Below are 21,590 nucleotides of genomic sequence, written 5' to 3' on the forward strand. Positions count from 1 at the left end.
CTACGTCCAACGATCCTTCACGTTGTTACATATTCTTCGTAATAAACACGAATCTATGGGGGAGGGAAAAAAAACGAACAACGTACGAATAAACGTCTTCGAGAAAAATAAAACAGATAACACTGTTTTAAGTATATTACAAAAATTTCGTCGTTTCAATCGTTCATTCGATTATTAACATTGTTAATATGGATTTGAAAAGATCAAAGTCTCTAAGAGAATTGGTGGTTGATGGAAAAATGATTATTTATATCTCGTATCTATGTATAAACAATATTATATTAAAAGTCTCGCGATGAAAAATTCCATCGATGATTATCGATCTAATTATCGATTGTTAACGGGACTTGGTTCGATTGTTAAATAAAGTTAGAAAATAATTTATGAAATATTAGGCATAATGAAGAAATTTCGTAACAGTTGTAAAACTTTTCTTTCGCTTTCCTTCCTCCCCCACGTTTCGTTTGCGTTAAATTCTATCTGAATTCAGGCCACGTAGGGCTAAGAGTTTCCGCTGGACGTCACACGCATCCTCCTTCCTCTCTTTAAACGCGACTGACGCGAGCACGAAGAAAGAAACGCGGTAGCGCATATCCACGTACGACTTTTATGCGCTTCGCCTTTGTGAGTGAATGTGTGTAGTGTTCGTGAATGACGCGTATTCCGACGATTTAATCGTTCAAGAAACCCATGGAATTTTTTATCAACATATTTTTATATATACAAATTATCTATCTTTATATATATATATATTGCATGTATAATTAATAAATGTATAATATATAAATTATATATTAAATATATATATATAATTTCTATATTTATAAGCATATATATAATTAATAAATATATAACATATATATATATATCAAATATTTGAAAAAATTAGAAATAGTATAGCTATGCATTTACACGAACGATATAATAAATAAATAAATCAATCGATAATTAATCGATTAATTAATTGTTATAGAATATTAATTAATACTGACTTTGCATAATGCCACGCCAGTGTCCAATCGATCCATAAAATTGTCAACATTGATTCTAAGTTCCGGATAAAGTGCATTCAACCATTCGGCCAAGTCCTCCTTCATCGCGACCAAATACTCCTCTGAAGATTTGAAAGGCCTGTAAGGCCTGGCTTCCAGTAGTACCGCCATGATCGATGATTCTTACGATCTGAAAGAACAAATTCACGTTCGTGAATCGGTAAAAAATGTATGTTATTAATAAATTATATCGATATTACTCGAATTCTTAAAACGAACGAACGAAATATCTCTATTGAATTATTGAACAAACGTTTTTAATACTTTCGAAAAGCTTTCGAAATATCAGATAGACGAGACCAAAGCTTATAGTCGAACTATTCGAAGAAGTATATAACATACGATCGTATCCTATTAAATAATTCACGATCGATCGATCGAAACTAAACTGTGTCGTGTCAGTCGTTAAAATATCCCCCAACTCAATTATTTGCTCCCACCTACTATCTCTTCCAAACGTGTGACGATTGACGGATATTCTAAATAATCTATAAATAAGCCAACATTTGCAAGACAATACAGTTTATATATATATATATATATATATATATATATATATATATATTATGTGCAAAAAGTGGACCAAAAGCTTTTATGATGATTTTAAAAATCTCTCTCTTTTACTCTTCGAGATTTAAAAAAAGAAAAATTAGAAACTTTAATTCAATGTGAAGAACAAAATTATTCTAAAAAGTCTCGATAAAGATCAATTAATTTTTTTTAAATCACCTGAAAGCTTTTGACCTGCCCCGTAAATCTATATAATACATATAAATTATGTATTAAATATATATATATATAATTTCTATCTTTATAAACATATATATAATTAATAAATATATAATATAATTATTAATAAATATATAACATAAATATATAAAATATTTGAAAAAATTAGAAATAGCATTGCTATGCATTTACGCGAACGATATAATAAATAAATCAATCAATCAATAATTAATTGATTAATTAATTGTTATAGAATATTAAAAATTGTTGACCTACTCTATAAATCTATATTATATATATATATGTGTGTGTGTGTGTGTGTGTGCGTGAACACATACAACTCATACAACAAACACAAATGTGGGAAAAATCGTCGAGGAAATTTTTGCCTCGTTAAAGCACCGGTTCTGGCAACCCTAACAAAACCGAAGCGAGACAGCAAAATCGTTTTCAAACGTAATTCGAATCCGCTTGCCTGTCACGGTTAGTATTGTCGTATCGTGCAAATATCTATATGGATAGTGGGCTCCTAAACTAGTCGCATATAAATCTCCATCACTCGTATTGTGCGTTAATGCACCCATATAACATGATATATCATTCTTTCCTTTGGCAATGGAGTGCTTAGGTGAAATGATTTTTCGTTTCATTATGGGCTACCATTTTTGGACGGCATTTAAGTGAGCAACCGTTTGCAAACGACTACTACTGTCACGTATAAAAATGAGAGAATTATATATACACAAACACACACACACACATATATATATATATCATCTAGTCCAAGTTTTGTAACCGATCAAGTTCCTAACTCGTTATGCAAAGTCCTTCTATCCGATGCAAATCTCGTTATTCAGACCGGAAAATCATATACATATATATATATATGTATATGTGTGTGTATACATATATATCAAAAGTCCCCGTCAATATTTTAATTAACCCTTTTTGACCGACGTAGCTTCTCGTTTAACACGATACTATTAATATATACACACACATACACACACACATATATATATTCAACGATACAGTGCTAAAATGAAATTTTTTTTTAATCGAACTCGACTTATATATTTGCAATTAATATAATAATAAAAGATTCAAAAATGTAACTTAATATTTCGATGAGACTAAAGCATGAATATACGCACACATTGTAGATACGTATCTTAGTTTTTCGAAAGCTCCTTCGATCGAAAGGGCTAGACCGAAAAGTGTGCTTGAATGAGAGAGGAAGAAAAAAAGGAGAACGAAGGAAGAGACGATAACAAAGGATGAAAGAAAGAGACAGACAGAGAGGGAGAAAAAAAAATATTAGGGAATGGAAGAAGAAGAGAAAAAATGAAAAATGAAGAAAGAAACATAGTCACGTAGTGCGGTACAAAAGGAAAGAATCATAAAAGTTAGTAAAGAAAAAAGAGATAGAGAAAAGTCGAAGGAGAAAATCTAAACAGCGAGAGAGCGTGATACAACAACACCGATCTTGGATTACGTTTTACAAAAGGTGAATTGTAAAATGTCACAGTTCTCGTGTTTCTCGGTGTTTCTTTCACGCGCGTGATTTATTTCTCAAAAGGTGGAAAAAGAGGAAATAAAAGAGAAGAAAAGAAAGGGAAACCTGAAGAATACGAAGGAAAGATTAGAAACGATTTTCCTGCAAGGATGCAGAGACGCAGAAATGATTAGATAAAAATTGGAGACTTCGTTTCTTCGAATCTTATGTCTCGTAGCAAACGTCGAAAAAACGAACTGATATATTTGCAACGAAAAAAAAAAAAAACAAGAATAGAAAGAAAAAAAAATTTAGGAAAAAAAAGTTTTATTCGAGGAAACGGACTCGTCATTTTGAAATCTCATAATGTTGAAGTTAGATCTACAGAAGTGCGTCCTTGAATGAATGAAAAATTATATTTTATGTAATAAATAAAAAAAAAGATCGATAGTAATAAATGTATAAATAATAATAATAACGATAACGACGACGACGACGACGACGACGACGACGACGACGACGACGACGACGACGACGACGACGACGACGACGACGCTGATAATAATAAAAATAATATTATGAATAATAATAATAATAATAATAATAATAATAGTAATCAATTAGGAAACGATAAATCGATCTAGATTTATATATTTCTCTCGTAGAACGATTAATAAAGAATTATGTGATCGATTGTGAATTTGAAACGAGATAAAGTGGATTTCGCGATAGATCACCGCTGGATGTCGATATCTCGAATGGACGCGATAAAACGCGGCAATTCCTACGTATGTTAAATATGTACTTAGGTATGTAGGTGCTAGCTAGTTAATACACGAGAGAGATATTTCACCAATATTATTTTCGAAAGAGAAAGAGAGATAGATAGATAAATAGATAGAGAGAGAGAGAGAGAGAAATAGATAGATAGATAGATAGATAGATAGATAGATAGAGAGAAAGAGAGAGAGAGAAAGAGAACAAAAAAATAAAAAAAAAAATAAAAGAAAGAAAGAAAAAAAAAGAAAGTAAGTTCGGAGTCGAGTGTTTCGCGCTTCCTGGTTTCTAAATTTATTTAACCGGCCCACTGGTATTTCATGCGCGAGAAGCTCGCTTCCTCGATCGCGATGTCGTGATAACGCGATCACAACAAGTCGTGTTATTTCAAATGAGAATAAAGAAAAAGAAAAGAGTGAGAAAAAAAGATTAATGAAATAAAAAAAATTAAAAAATTAAAAGTGGAAAGAACGAAGATATGTTTCCTTTCATTCTTTCCTTCTACATAAATTATCGTCAACTTTTTTCTTCTTTTCTTTTTTTATTATTATTATTATTATTCATAACAAAAAAATACAGGACAAGTCCGAAAGATTCTAGACGAGCGTAAAAGTTTCTCCAGATCATTTTAAAAATCGATTACTCTTTCTCGAAAGTTTTCTTTAGGTCAACTTTTTTTTATTGGATCGTCGAAGATTCTTTTTTTTCACCTAAGAACTTCCAGCTCAAACTTTATGTGTGTGTGTGTGTGTGTTTTCTAGTAATAAATTATTCTTTCTTTCTTCTACATTAATTTTCTACATTAATTTAACAAAGATGAAAAAAAAAAAGCCACACACGTACGTGCACAAGCAGCGTACGTACGCACGCACATACGTAATACGAAATTGGTGAAGAAATCATCTCTTCCTAGTATTTAAATTCCAAAGACACGCCAATCACGTGAATGTTCAGTATCCGCATCGTTTACGATCGTAAAACTTCTGCTTGCTAAAACGAAGAGAAAGTGAAATGACCGATTAAAGAACGCCTATACCTATATACTGTGAAATCCCACGCTTGTTAATATTCAGAAGGATGCGACGTATCTATCTATATCTCTCTCGCTCTCTAAAAATTAATCGAAAAATCCGAATCCTTGGTAAAGCGTAATTCTAAAAAAAAAAAAAGAAAAAAAGAGAGAGAGAGAAAGCAAAGAATAAACTAATTTACTTAAAAGAAATAGATAAATAAATAAAAAAGAACGAAAAAAAATAAAAGGTTTTGTATCGGAAATAAAAATAAACGAGTAAAAGGAAAAAAAAAAAAAGAAAAAATTAATTGACGTTACGATACAACGAAAAATTTGGGAAATTTCGAAAGACCAAATGTTTCGTATCGATAATCGTATGCTAAAACGAGGCAGTTAGTTGTAGCTTCGTTGTTTCTCTTAAGAGGAAAGAGATTTATGGACGATGGGTCCGTTGAATCGCGTGGCTTAATGGTATTAAAATGTCCTCTTAAGCCTGTAACGAGAATGAGAAGAAGAAGAAAAAGAATAGGAAGATAGGGACGAGCACGAATAGACTAAGAAGTAAACGAGAAAGAGAGAGAGAGAGAAAGAGAGAGAGAGAGAAAGAGAGAGAGAGAGAAAAAGAAAGAGAGAGAGAGAGAGAGAGAGAGAGAGATGCTACTTGCTAATTTACGGCTAAGCAGTCGGCCGTTATCATCACATGGATTAACTTAACAGCAAAACTGAACGAAACGAGTTACTAAATTAGCTGCGTTAAACGTGTCGTTTGTAACTACGAAATATTCTTTGTAATAAGACATCGAACAATTTACTTTTACATATAAATACATACTCTCGATTTTTCTAAATTTTTAATATATAACAGAATGGTGGATTCAACACTTCTTAAAAATTAATTACACTTTTTTCACGCGTGTCTTTGAATAATTTTTTGTTTCGCAGATTATAAAATTACACTAAGCTTAATAACTTTTGGAACAAGCTAAAATTTTTTAATTCGACTTTGTATAATCTAATGATAAAATAATAATATAAGAATAAACAAAACAAATCAATCTATCGGAAAATTAATTTTTTTTTTAATTTATATTACAATATATATATTTTTTTCTTTTCGCTCCAAGTATTTTCTCTCTCTCTCTCTCTCTCTCTCTCTCTCTCTCTCTCTCTCTCTCTCTCTCTCTCAACAATCCTGATTTATAAAACACTCCTCATTTAACAGAAACGATATTCGTGCTCGTAAAACTTAGCTGGCATTCTCTGCAATGACACTTTCTTATCCACCGATCGTACGTAAGCAGCGTACAAGTAAAACTCGAAGTACGTACTTTGTGTGCAAATTACATCGCGTACGTATACACATACACATACATAAAACACTTACACACACACACACACACACACACACACACAAGTATGTATGTATGTATAAATGTATATATAAGAGACATACACAGAGAAGAGAAAAGGATGCTTGGAACGCTTTTAAACGACACTCGTGTAATAAACGTCTACTTTATCCTACATGCGTATCTAAAGAACAAGAGAGTCTCGAGATAATCGAGATTCGACCATACCAAACTCTATCCTGACCAAGTAATAACTAACTATAGTTCTCTCAAGACGTTGTTGAAGACATTCACGCCAAGATTCTTCTCATTTTCTTTTCCATCTCCTTCGCACGTACAAGTTTATATATCCTTTCGTTAAAATCTGAATAATACTCTGAATCCATTTATTTTTCTTTCTTTTCCTTTATTTCTTTTCTTTTTTTTTCTTTTCTTTTTTTTTTTACTATGCATATAATAATACAGTATTTTATATCAACGATTGCAGAACAATATTATCTAGTTGACTCTTAAAAATTCGACCATTACGTCTTTTTCGTAAGATATTTTAAACAAATTTTTCTTTCTTCCTTTTTTTTTGCAGATTGTAAAACTACAAGAGCCTGACTATTGAAAGCCTACAATAAAAAAATAAATAAATAAATAAAAAAGAAAGAAGTCTAAAAAAATTTTTTAAATCATTTACAAACTTCGAAGGAAGACGAACAACTCTCCAATTTGTATAAACCATGTACGTGTTATATTAATGACTCTAACACATATTAAATTAACTATCAATACTTTTTTGTAACTAAATTTGTAATTACTTAACTCTAATCGTTTCTTATATTGAAAGTTCACTTTTTATAATATATATATATATATATATATATATATATATATATATATATATATAAATCATTTTTCTATTCCTCTGCTTTTACTTTATAATCGTCGAAGAAGGAAAGATTTTTCGCTAATTTACGAGGTGATTTAACCGTCTCGTTTACTATTTACGCGACTATATTGGATTAGATTTAGAACGATTAAAAGGGAGGAGAGCAACGAGATACGTACAGGGTGTCCCGTATAATAATAACAAGACGATGAAATGAAATGTAGCGTCGAAACGAAACCGTTACAAGATAAATAATCGCCCCACAAAGTGTACACACACACACATACACACACACAAAATGAGTGCATTGTACGCGTGGGTAGAAGAAACATTATTACACGAGGTGTAATCCGTGCATTTACGAGACCACCACCTCCTCCACCTCCTCCTCCCCTCCTTTTTCTTCTCCACCTTCTATAATTTTCAATTCTCACCGACGAATTACGTCTACGTATTTACTTACTCACTCACTCATTCACTCACTCACTCATTTTTACTTACTTACTTACTAGAATAAATATCTAGTCGTAACCAGAACCACGTAACAAACGTGATTGAATCAACGATTATCGCAATAAGTATAATTAACTTGGTACGTGTACAATGGAATATAAACGATTAGCTATAAAAGATTATCGCATTTGATCGATCGAACCTTTGTTCGATCGATCGAATTAATAATAATAATGAAAATAATAATTCTTCTTTTAATGAAAAATTATCTGTCTATAGTTACTTGGAAAATGATTACTATATGACTTTATCATTCATCACATCGCTAATAACTGATTTACATATTTCTTTTGTCCTTGACTTTACTATAGTAACTTCTACCAAGCGATTTCTACCTCTCTCTCTCTCTCTCTCTCTCTCTCTCTCTTTCTTACCGTGCAATCGATATTTCATCCGTCCATTTATCCGTCCATCTAAACGCATTAGTATACTATCAACATGTGCATACCATTACTTCTACAAATATTCGAAACTTATGTACTTATGTACATTATATATATATATATATACACATACACAAACACAAATACAAAGAAAAAGAAAGAAAGAGAGAGAGAGAGAGTCTTGCGATATACCGTTACGAGATACGTGGCGCTCCTTTAAAGTATGCTCACGTAGGTAAACTTACGTTGCAGGCTACTATAGGAATGACTCGTGTGAAGGGCACCCACCTCTTTATATTCCGTCCCTTTTTCCTTCATGCACGTTGAATAATAAAACTTCGTTCGCGAGAACCTCGTGTTTCCGTGGAATCCATTTATTACAGAAATTAATTCCTTCTTGTTTTTCCAACGAAAAAAAAAAAAAATCGAAACGTACGATCAAAGTATAATAATATTTCTCGATATAACAATACTTGGAAAAACAAAAAAAAAAGGAAGACAAAGGGCCGAAGACTGGACGGGCCAAAAATTTCTATGCGTTTTTTTCAAATCAATTACACCTTTACACTTGCGACAGAATAGTTTCGCAATGTGAAAAAATAAATTTAAAAAAAAAAAAAACAGAAAAAAAAGAAAATGAAAAGACTCAAATTTTGAGGAAGAAAAAAAAAGAAATAAATAAAAGTCGATGTAAAAAGTCTGAAGGATCATTGTAAAATTAAAAACTATTATCTCGTCAGTGTACCAATAAGAAAACTGAAGAATAATCATACGAAAGAGAAAACGAAATAGCAAAGTGCGTGAATCTCGAGCGATCGACTTGAGAACTTAGGGTGCAATTAATAGTCATTCGTCTCCCCCTCTCCCCCAACCCTAGCCCCTTTTACGGACCATTAGGTACCGACTATGTGAATTTCTTTTCCCTTCGACACGAGGACGGATATCAGATTCTGCATAATTATTGGTAACGAAAGAAAAACACGACGTTATGGTTGCGGCTCGCGAGACGCGTTACAATGTTCGTCCTATCGTTACGACAAAAAATATCAATGGATGATAAAGAGAAAGGAGGTGTTTTAAAAAGATAGAGACAGACAGATAGATCAGATTCTTAAGCTAAGTAATCATTCAAATTCTATAGAAACAAACTTACCGGAGTTTACTCTATCGAGCTCTACGGTAAGACGAAGAAAGAATCTTTGTTTTATACGAAATTAGCATATAGCAGAACGAAAGAAAGAAAGAAAGAAAGAAAGAAAGAAAGAGAGAGAGAAAGAGAATAAAATTTCTCGTCGATACGAATAATTAAGACGATAGATCAATTAAAATTCATATGAATCTTTTTTCCTACAAATTCATTCGCAATTTCTATATTTTTCAATTTTCTTTATTAACAAAAAAAAATTGTAAAAAAAAGAATTATATATATATATATATGTCCGTTTCATCTAAAGACTAAAAAGTATTATTCCGAAGAACGAAATATATTACAGGGATAAAGTCTAGGTGGAACACGCGTAGGCTTTTTATCGGTTCAATCGGAAGAGCTCGTGTTATGCTCTTTTTGCATAATAATTTTACATTTGCGAGCCACGAGACTCGAAGAAAGAAGCCAATAAAATTTTCACCCTCTCGATACGAAAACTCTCATCCCCTTTATATTTCTCTCTCTCTCTCTCTCTCTTTCCCTCTTTCGTTGTAAGAGACTTTACGAATTCATTCATTCTCCCTCACGAACGAACAAAATGAACCTGTTTCGTCGTCGTCTGGCGTCGTCGGGCGTCGTCGGGCGTCGTCGAGCGTCGTCGGGCAATCGAGCGTCGCATGCAAATCGTGAATATCTGCTACGTTCGTAACACTCCTCGTCAAGATAAAAAGAGACGGAGAAAATCTGGTTCGTTCTAATAGAAAGAGAACCGATAGAAGGGAATCGAGGGAGCAAAAGAAGGAAACACGATATCTCGATTTTGTATACCAAGCTCGGCGTATATTATGGCCCGATAATGTCCGTAACATTTCGCAAGTCGTTTATCATTATGTTATGGTCCGCTCGTAAATCTCCTTTCGAGTATGATTCGAGATTGATTAACCTTTTCCACCTACTTTTCTTCTTTTTTTTTCTTTCTTTCTTTTTTTCTTTTTTTTCCCTCTTTTTTTTTCTTCTTTTTCGTTAGCCCTCCAATCTTCACCCCCGATCGAGTTTTATATCCTTATTTCTTTCTTTTTCTTTTCTTGGTTTTTTTTTTATTTTTTTTCTTTCTTTTACCTCTTCCTACAATTACTTGTAATTTATAAAAATGATCGAGTTTACGGATTAAGGATTACGAATTAAGTAATGATAAATAAGTATAATAGAAAGGAAAAGAAAAGAAAAAATGATAGAGAAATGTAGGAAAAATGACGAGATGAAACATCGAGTTTCCGAGCGACGTTTAATTGCAACGTGTAAATTACCGTAAAAAAGAAAGAGAGGAAAAACAAAGTAAAGAAAAGAAGAAAAAGAAACAGAAAAATATCGTCGCACGCGCATTAAAACGTTGTGCTTGCTCGTTAAAACTCGTTTTTACGTAGATTACGTATCGCAATAAACGAAAAGCAAATTTTCTCGTGTAGGTTGAAATATCAAATTTCAAACTTTTCATATCGGAAGACGGGGAGCCGCGTAGTACCGCATAGTTTTCGTCTCTCTTTATATCGTCCAACGACTCTTTAAAAAAATGTTCTATACTTTTCCTATAGCCACGTATATATTTACGTACTCACACATACGTATCATACACTTACACATATATATGTATACATAACTCAAAGCTTTTCACGTATTTTCAAACAGAAAACTTACATGCAATGTACTGCAGCATATAAAAGATACACATACATACATACATACATATATATATACATATATGTACGTACATACGTATACCTCTCTTCCTATATAAACGAAAGAAGGGTTGAAAAAAGGAACAGAGATAAAAATGGAAGGAAGATAGAAAAACGGAAAGAAAAGAAGAAAAAGAGATAGAAATAGAAAGAAATAGACAGAGAGTGACTATAGTCGGTCTCGTTTTGTTCCCTTTCTTTTCTTTTTCTTTTTTTTTCGCGATGAGATGCGGCAAACGCATATCCACATGTGATTTATCTGCAAGTGCGAGAGTGTTCTCTATCCTTCTTTCGAAGACTGTAAGCATACATATGAATACATATATATAGACACACACACACACACACATACACACACTCAGAGAGAAGCTGGCCAGGACTCAGCAGCTCGGACACGCGAGCGCGCCCCCTCGGAAGAAAATCTTGTGAATGAGCAGGTTCTCCATTCACTTTTAAACGGAGTGTAGACTCGTAACGAGGCTCGACGCCTTCCATCTCTCTTTCTCTCTCTCTCTCTCTCTCTCTCACTCTCTCATTCTCTCTTATGATCCATACTATCTCTCTCTTTCTCTCTATCTCTCTATCTCTCTATCTCTCCGTTCCACACTCTTTCTCTTTCTCTCTTTCTATCTTTCTTTCTCTTATTACCTATACTCTCTCTTTCTTTCTCATCCGTTAGATCGTTAAATCTGATCGATCGATCGATCGATCGATAGATAGATAGATAGATAGATCGAATTAATCGATAAATAAAATTAACCGAGAAAATAAAATCGTAACAAGCTTTGATATTGTAGAATTAGAAAGTTTGTTTTTAAAAAAAGCAAGAGAAAAAAAGAGGAAAAAGAAAAGAAAGATTGAAAGGAGAAAAAAAAACAAGAGTTACTTAGAAAACGCATAGAAAAACGATCGTAGTATATCGCGTCAGATGGAAAATACTCGATTATCATCCACAATAGCCGTTTCAATGCAAATCACTCTGACACGGAAGATCGTAAATTATTTTCTCTTTCCTTTCTCCCCGTAAAAACAAAGTGCTCGGGCGAGCGTCTTCGAAACTCGCATGAAATGTCAAGTATAGTACGCGTCTGTTTCGTCAAAGACATTTCTACATTTTCTTTTCCTTTTTTTTTTTTTTTATTTCTACAACTCACAGACACGATATCCTATCTCTCATTCCTCTAGTAAGATCAAAACTATATCCAAATGATATTAAAAACGAATCAAATCATTTTTGAGATATTATCGAACTTCTAATCGGACTTACAATTTTACGAGCTCTGCTTGTACTTTTATAATCTCATGAAAAAAAAAAATAAATGAATGAATAAATAAAATTAATCTGGAAGTCTTAAAAGAAGTCTTAAAAAAAAAAGAAAAAAGATGAGAAAAGTGTGATTTTTGAATTATTATCCAAATGGTACATTTGGTTCACCCTGTATAATAATCTGAGTCTGTCGTTGTCCTTGTCCCAATCTCATCTATTTTCTAATCTCTTTCTCTTTTTTTTACTTTCTATGTTGGAAGAGTGAACGAGAACGACACTTTCGCACGTGCACCTGCAATTTATCACGGCATACTACAATCCGATGGTTCAGGAAACCAAGGCCAATTTCAGGAAGTAGTCGTTCGTTCTCGCTCGCAATCTAACCGCGAGATTAAACGTTGGGAATATATGGGAACACATTTGTGGGTGCGTGCGTGCTAGAGCATAATGCGTATCATCACATGCCTACGTACATATATACATACGTACATACATACATATATACATATACGTCGATATATATATATATATATATATATATACATATCTATATATATATACAATATATATATATATACAGTATCTTCTAATCAAAAAATTATTTTCAAACATTTTTGAAAGCGTGTAATATTGAATTAAATTATTTATATAAAAAAAAAATAAGGATATAGAAATTTATTTTTGTTAATTTTGTTGTAAAATTATCATGCCTACATATTGTATATATTAAATTGTATTAATAATTATGTATATATTAATATGTATTAATAAATTAAAAAAATTTAATAGATATAATACGAATTGTACCACATAAAAAGAATATGTAAATTTATTTTTGTTACGCTTTGTATATAAGAAAATTTATTCTTTCGTTTGGATTTTATATTACTAATTCATTTTTTTATTTAAATTATATGACCCTGCCTGTACTTGTACATGTATGTGTGTGCGTAAGAGAGAGAGAGAGAGAAAGTCAATCTCGTTCATCTCATCTTATCTTCTTTTAATTTCCTTCGTTTCTCGAGCTTCCATCATCGATACGTTCTAGCAAATACAATCATTATCGAATTATCGAGTCATTACCGACGAAATTACTCGTTCGACATAATCGATAACTATAACTATAAATCGATTCTCTCTCGAAAATCTTCATTTCGTATACACCCATCTCGTAACCCATAACAACACATGTACAAACCTCGATACTACAGTTTCTTTTTCCTTCTTCTTTATCTTTTATTTAGAAAATGAAAAAAGGAAAATTTTCTGTATTACAATTCAATCCGAAAACTTTAACCATTTAATACAATCTAAGAAAAGAAAAAAAAAAAAAGAAATATTATTCGTTATTAATTATTGTGAAATTTATACGAAATAAAAGTATATCTTCAAACGAATGAAGTATGAAGATTCTAAAAAGAAAAACATTGTCAATTGTTATTATTGTTACGTATTATATAATATACCTTAATTATATCATAAACAACGTATTTACTTTTACTGGCCAATAAAACAATTCTTTAAAAAAAAAATTAATATCAATAATTATAATAATAATAATAATAATAATAATAATAATAATATTAATAATAATAATACGACATACATAGATAAATTAATACAAGAGGAAAGAAGAAATTGAATGGGAAAATAAGAAAATGTAAAACAATGGCGAACGAATAATCTTTTTACGATCGTCCTATAAAGAATCGTGATTCTCTGATCGAGTTCAGTTCACGATTAGAAAAGAACAAGAGAGAGAGAAAAAGAGAGAGAGTGAGAGCGAGAGAAAGAGAGAGAAAGAGATCATTGGTAGAACGCCCCTTGCAAAATGATATTAGAGTTAGAATCGCTTAGCGGATAAGTCCACAAAGAAAGCTTTGCACACATACTTCCGATACGATCCGTCGTCCTTTGTTTGCGGGTGCGAGGCGTGCAAGAGCTCAGTTGTTCGATCCGTAAAAATTCTCGATTCTCCTCTCTCGTGGAGTACTATCGTTGCGGCATCACGACCTAATATACGTGTACGTGTATGTGTGTATATATGGGTCTACAGGGTGGCCGGAAAAGTTCCCAAATGAATTTTACAAATTCACTTACTTACGTATAGATTTTTGTTATTTTATCCAATCGAGGTCTGTTTTCGTCGGATCGATTTTTTTTTTTTTTTAACTATAAATCTATTCTCGAAAAATATTTTATGTAAAAAATAAGTCTGTAAAAAATACAAATATTAATTTAAAAATTCTCGATAGAGTGATAAGATTTTTGTTTACAAACTTTTCGTCCACTCTGTATACATTTATATATATATAATAAAATGATGAAAGCTATAAGATCTGTATAAATATTCATATATATATATATATGCTGTACTGTCATATACATTCTCTCTTTTTTTCTTTCTTTCTTAGACATAATATTACAGGAGGTTAAACTTACACGTTCGAGTCAGCTTTGCAATTATGTGACACGACACAGAAAAATGCAAATGTTTCAATGTATATATATATATATATACACATATTTTATGTACCCTATATATGTACGCATATAATGCATATAAGTCGCTTCCTTCCTATCTACATTCGTCGAAGGCACGAGATAATGACATATCTCAAGCTCTCATATAAAACAGGCCCGTTCTAATTTTCTAATCCGCGTACACAAGATTTCCTTATCTCGAATTTCAATCGGCACGCTTTTCAAGTCTACGTACATTATTCCTTTTATGTATGTATATATATATATATATATATATATATATATATATATATGTATCTATGGACACATAGATAAAAGACTTTTCCAAGTCACGATCTTCCCTTGGATTATTTTCCACGATTCCTTTAACGCTTTTGTTCGAGAATAAGATCGAACGTAACATTTAAGGTTATCTATCTGCTATATATCTAATTGCTTCGTTAATTAATACTCGAAGAATGATATACGTAGTTAGATATCCATATAAATAGATTAAAAAGATAGTGAAAACATTTCGACTTACTTATTTACGTAGTTACATACATACATATATATATATATATTATAAGTTTGCGCCATAAAATCCTTGTTGTTGATAAATCAAACGAATTCTTCGAAGAGGTTACGTGTATATAACGAAGTTTTTCCATGAAAACATATGTACATTGTTCCTCTTCGATTACTTTACGAAGTAAACTCCAACGTTTCTATTCTTATTATTTATATATGAACTTATATTGTGTATATGTATATATACACATACACACGGATTGCGAGAAAGTTCACAGGAAAGTCGAACGATCGAGGTAATATAATGGCGTCGAATTAAAACAAAAAGAAAAACGAAACAAACGACTGCGGGACGAACAGATACTACGTCAATCAAGTAAAGTATTATTAACGTTCGAATTCGTGACCATACGTAAAGGCGGGAAATCGTAAATTTACGAAATAATATTCGAATGTTTCGACGAAATAACGAAATCGAATGACGAAATTTTATGAAAAATCGTATCGTACGAGCTTAATAAATACAATATAATAAATATCTTAAGATTTATGTAGAATATAATTTATTATATTTCGAAAACATTGTTTAAGGTCTGACCTTCGAACAACCGCTAAATCCTAAGACATACATTATACGAGTTGACGATAGAATAAAAAATATGAGTAAACATTAAATGTACGTATTACTTACGTGAATGCGTTGTTTAGCAGAGCGAGGATCCTCTGAAGCGATTGACGATGAACACTCGCGAGAAAATTCGCATGAGCCACACCGGAATATTATCTATGTACGTGTATATATTTATATACGTATATTCACCGAGCCGGGAGTCGGAAAATGCGTATATCGCGCGTCTAACCTCTTCGTCGAAGCAACCACGAGCGGGAGGTAAGCTCTGTCACTATGATTGCTACTCGAACGCCTACATCACGAAATTTCCCGAGAGTAGCGAGCGTGTGTGAATTGCGTCGCTCGATTAGTGATCTTCAGACAAAGATAGATAGAGAGAGAAGAGAAGAGAAGAGAAGAGACGAGAAAAAAAAGAAAAGAAAAGACGGCGCCACGACGCAAAGGCGTCGTCGTCGTTACTAGTGGGGGATGATTAGGCCGATCGAAGAAACGAGAAAGAGGCAAGAAAAAGATGAAAATCGTCGACTAAAGACAAGTTCCTACTTCTTCGTTGTCTCCAAATTCGAATTCTTCCTCTTTTGGCATCTGCGTAAGAAACGTGAACGATGTCAACTATGAGAATCGCCGTTATCTATTTGTGTGTATATATTCTCTTTCTCTTTCTCTCTCTCTCTCTCTATATATGCGCGCCTCGCGTAATCCGAGAGGATCCGTTCGTAAAGCCGCGCTCTTCAACCTTCGCGTCCCAAGCAGAGACTGAAGCGCCTACGTGCAGTCCACCCGTATAAATGCCGCGTTTTCAAAGTCGCTGCGTCTCCGATTGGTCGACGAGCTCCGACAGCTGTTTCAGAGGGCGCCAATGAATGACGCGAACGAACGAACGCGATAGGTCGATAAACAAAAACACCGTCGATAACTACCTAGCGGTCGGTAATGTAGTACCCTTTTTTCTTCTTCTCTTTGTTGATCTAACCTTAGAAAAATCATTGAAATTTGTATTCGTTCTATCGAATTATAATTGATACAAATGCTGTTTTAATATTTTGTTTTTGTCAATATCGTTATATTTCGTGTTAGAAAGAGCAGGTGTACTAGTTCGTAAAGCGAAACGCATATCGTCATGGAAACGCACGTGCTACGCACAGTCGTTCGATTCCAACGCACAATAAAGATCGAAACTGCTTTGAAAAGGTTTCTCTTTATAATCATCGAACGTTTTTGTAAATATATAAATAATCGTTGCAGTTGTTTCCCTTAATCGAATATGAGTATGCAAAATGAAACCAATGAGAATGTGGATGAAAAGAAACGAAAATCGATTCTAAGAAAGGCTCAAAAAACGGAATATTTCAAGAGTTTTGTGCAATTAAAACAACAGGAATATATTTTAGAAAAAGGACTCGCCAAGTTAATAGACAATATGAAACTCGACGCTGACGTTATTAAGAATTTATCGAAAGAAGAAAAGGAACTGTCCGCGAGGAGGTAAGTTCGATATTCATTATCTTATTTTTGACTATGTAATAACCTTTATTTTTGTATTACATAGAGAAAATGTATTATCAATTTTACGTAAAACGGTTTCCGATATTAGCGACGATGTGAAGACAGTAAAAATAATCATATCCGATCCTGAGCAAATTCAACGACTAGGTAATAGATCTGACACAAATTTTCATTCGATTTTCGACTTTGATTGAACGTTATTTATAATGTGTTTAGATGTAAACGAATTTAAGTCTAAGTTGATCGAAATTTCGAAAAAATTGAACGATTTTAAAAAAAGTTGTCCACTTCGAACGTTGTCCGATGATGGAAATAAATTGGACTCCGATCTAAAAGAATTTTCATCACGTTTACATAGATATAATACAGTGAATACTATAATAAAATCATCGACCATAGATTTATCGTCTCTTGACAAGGATAAGAAAAAAAATCACGAAGATTACGAAGAGATCGAAGATTTCCATACGTTGATTGTTAAAACGGGTAGTTGCTCGTAAATTCGATCTAAATATCTAAAATTTTGCAAAGAAATTTGAATACAAATTTTGTTTAATTTAAAGGTTATACGCAACATTGGAGCGACGAGGATCATTTATTGTTTTTAAGGATGCGAAAAAAATATAAAAATGTGCCTGCTTTAGTCAACGCCATTAGAACAAAGTGTCCAGATATATCGATAGAAAAAATAATAAATCACGAAACTTGGTACAAATTATATCTTGATCTACGTGAGAGACAAAGATTAAAAATAAATGAATGGCGAAAGCGTAAGGAATTAAATAAAATGAAAAAATTACAAAACGTGGATACTACCGAAAAGGAAGATCCAAAAAAGTCTGAAGTACCTTCAAGCTTTTCAGAAAAAAATACGATTAACGATAAAGGTGAAAGATCTAACGCAATTACCAATGAAAATATTAATAAGAAGGAATTAATTAAAAAGTGGAAATTAGAGAAAGAAAACAAACGAATTATGGAGGAGAAACAATCGAAATTGCGATTAGAATCTAAACGGGTTTTGGATGAAAAGCGTGCACGAATTAGAATGGAAGCTATACGAGCGAGTTTGCGAGATTATAGAAATAAAAAATCAATGGATGAACTTTTGGAAAATACGAAAACGGGAAATATAAAAAATACGAAAGAATATGATCCTACTTTGATCAAAGAATTTAGGTATGTATCTTTATATTATCACTTAGGAAAAGTTTTATTATTATTATTTTATTGAGAAATATAAATTAAATTTTCTAATCCAAATGAAAAAGGAAACAGGATGAAGAATATATTCGAAAAAGAAGGATATTAATTTCACGTACGAATAAAATTCGACAAAATAAATTTACGAGTTTACGGAAATATAAATTAAATACAAATTCCTCGACATTGTGCGAACCAACGAAAGCATGGCGTGAAAAATGTAAAATCGAGGATATCAAGAGGAAGGATAGTCAAGAAGTACGATACATCAAAGACATACCGAAACTGTAAGTGATTTAATATTATATAACTTTACTACCTACCTATTATTCAATTTTTTTTTTCCTTGCAGATATACGCGATGGAGAAACGAAGAGTCTACAGATTTACAGAATTATTTTGGGTTATAAAAAATCGATCGCGTATCTTTTACAAAATTCCATACTTACTTAAAGTTCTAGTTTTCCTTCTTTTTTGTTGTTTGAGTATACAAAAGAGTTCACTGTCAACACAAAACTTTCATTATGAATTAATCGCAATAATGAATCTCAGAGCTATACACACACACACACACACACACACACACACACACACACGCACGCACGCACGCACGCACGCACGCACGTATATGACAGCTTTTATTATAAAATAATTGAAAATATATTTCTACATGCATTCTATGTGCAAATTGTATTCTAAACTAACGCAAAAGCAAAGTGAATGAAACGAATCCTTAACTTTACAAAATATACATGTATATATATACATATAATGATTAAAAAACAATTTAACATAAAAATTCAGATAACCAAATTGATAAGTTCCAAAAAAGGGTTAACAGGATGAAATGAGCCGAACGATTGATATATACTTATGTTTATTTTTCTTTACGAACGTACCTTTTTTGTTATTTTTTTTTTCTTTTTTTTTTTTCCTTTCAGACGACGTATATAATAAGTTATGAGTAAACGAACGTTGAGTTTATCCAGGACAGTCTGTTAATGGTATAATTAGCTTTACAACTATATAATAGTTTCCCTCCACTCCGCTTTCTAAATACATTACCTGATTTTCTAAAACACAACAGAGGTGGGAGAGTAAAAGGATTTTTCATCTGGTCATGGATAACACCAACACTCGACGCGGCTTTACTCAAATATATAATATACTTTCTATTAACCTTCTGTTCGTTAATTCGATATCCTTTTCGTTTAGATTACCAAATACAAAAACATAGGTGATACAATATATATATATATATATATATATATATATATATATATATATATATATATAGATGTATGTATATTATATATATATATATATAGTATTATAATACAAGCGTGCCCCTCGTATTGTGCTGAGTACGATAAAACGGGTTATGACGTTAATATTTCTCGCGATAGATCATCATTACGCGGCACGATACGGTGGCATCTTTTATTTTGTCGAGATACTTACGAATAGAGTTCTTAGAACGTACTTCCTTTCTCTTTATACTATGTATGTATGCATATATATATATATAATATATATTCATATATTCATATTTATTTAATATATATATGTGTATGTATATATACGTATACATATATATAATTATTTATTTATTTATTTTTTTTTATATATGTACGTAGAAATATAATTATTTAGAATTTATAATGTATATCTTCTAAGAGTTTTATTACAACGAGCAATAAATTGTTTAATGCGACGCACTATAACCACGTTTTTATCTTTCTACACGAAAAGATAATTCAGTCATTCCTTCTCATACTTCCTTTTGTACATTCTCTCTTTCTTTCTCTCTCTCTCACACACACAGCAGACACACTCGCGCTTTCTTCGACGTGTCTCCCTAGTATTTATTTCAATTAATAAATATGTACACGCGAACATTTGTACAACATCGTCTTTTAACCCCCCCACAAATCTATTCTCTACCCCCAGTCCTTACTACATAGTTATTATTTGCTTTATTCATTGATTCGACTCTCTTAAATATTTTCCATTTCTATTTCTCTTTCTCTCTCTCTCTCTCTCTATCCCTGTCGTTTCGACATCTTTAAAAGTCTGTACTCGTCATCCGCTTCTTTTTCTCTTTCTCTCTCCTTTTTCTTCGAAAAAAAAAAAAGAAAAAAGAAAGCAAGAAAAAATATGCAGCCACCCCCAACGAGAGATCTGTTTTCGAAATGCGTGGAGTTTGAAGTCTGTTTTCTTTTCTTTTTTTTTTTTCTTTCATATTTATTATCTTTCCCTTAATTTTTTATTTTCTCGTTATTTTTATCGAACGAATCTTTATCGATCGGGATCTATCGGGGAAAAAAAAAGTCCGCGAGCGCTTTTGTAACGAACGCAGTGTCTAGTTCGTCTAATTTGTCTAGAAGATAAACTAAAATAAGGTACAACAGGAAGAAAAAGAAAAATGGGAAGGAAAAGAAAAGGAAGAAAGAAAAATATAAGAATACAGATACAAGGAAAAAAAATAAAATAAAAGAAAAGAAAATAAAAAAAAAAAGAATCTCATGAACATTTTTGAATGCAACTCTGATACAACTCTAATATCCTTTAAGTGACGTTATGCAGACTTAGATTAAGTTACATTAAGTTAGATTAGATTAGATTAGATTAGATTAGATTAGATAGACGATAAAAGATAGGAAATGAAGAGTTAATAAAAGCACCACCCTTTCTTTTCTTATCGTTGTTTCGTCGTCTCTTAAGCTCTAAGCATTGCACCCTCTTTTTTTTGGGGACGGTTAAGATTTCGACATTGAGATCCTGATTCGCGAGTCTTATTTTTGAAAGGAAAATATACTTATTTCATTCTCGATCGTCGAATTTAATAATCGAGAACTTTCACCAAGTATATCTCTAAAGTGCTTCGCTTCGGAAAAAGTCTCTAAGCCACTTTTTTTT

At 32.1% G+C, this 21,590-nt stretch overlaps 2 protein-coding genes across 4 annotated transcripts in view; one reads left to right on the forward strand and one right to left on the reverse strand.

The window, feature by feature from the left end:
- LOC127067267 (GAS2-like protein pickled eggs) overlaps positions 1-16,726 on the reverse strand; it is a 77,219-nt gene extending 60,493 nt beyond the window's left edge. Inside the window, exons 1-3 of one of the 2 annotated variants that reach the window (XM_051002016.1) lie at positions 16,506-16,726; positions 16,023-16,254; positions 993-1,182 (exon numbers count right to left, since the gene is read on the reverse strand). In XM_051002016.1, coding sequence (XP_050857973.1) covers positions 993-1,163 — 171 coding nt within the window. In that variant the 5' untranslated portion in view covers positions 1,164-1,182; positions 16,023-16,254; positions 16,506-16,726. Of the gene's footprint in view, positions 1-992; positions 1,183-16,022 lie in introns of both variants that reach the window. The other variant, XM_051002015.1, reaches the window with a different exon arrangement.
- A 243-nt stretch (positions 16,727-16,969) lies between these two features.
- Positions 16,970-19,705, forward strand: LOC127067112 (coiled-coil domain-containing protein 112-like). 2 transcript variants are annotated; one of them, XM_051001679.1, is made up of 6 exons: positions 16,970-17,447; positions 17,512-17,615; positions 17,685-17,954; positions 18,032-18,647; positions 18,740-18,958; positions 19,024-19,705. In XM_051001679.1, the coding sequence occupies exons 1-6, from the start codon at positions 17,227-17,229 to the stop codon at positions 19,079-19,081; spliced, it is 1,488 nt and encodes a 495-aa protein (XP_050857636.1). In that variant the 5' UTR covers positions 16,970-17,226; the 3' UTR covers positions 19,082-19,705. The 2 variants fall into 2 exon arrangements, with proteins under 2 accessions (XP_050857636.1, XP_050857637.1); XM_051001680.1 differs by lacking the exon at positions 17,685-17,954.
- Positions 19,706-21,590: the final 1,885 nt, after the last annotated feature.

This window comes from Vespula vulgaris, chromosome 10, assembly GCF_905475345.1.
Source record: "Vespula vulgaris chromosome 10, iyVesVulg1.1, whole genome shotgun sequence".
Lineage (NCBI taxonomy): Eukaryota > Metazoa > Arthropoda > Insecta > Hymenoptera > Vespidae > Vespula > Vespula vulgaris.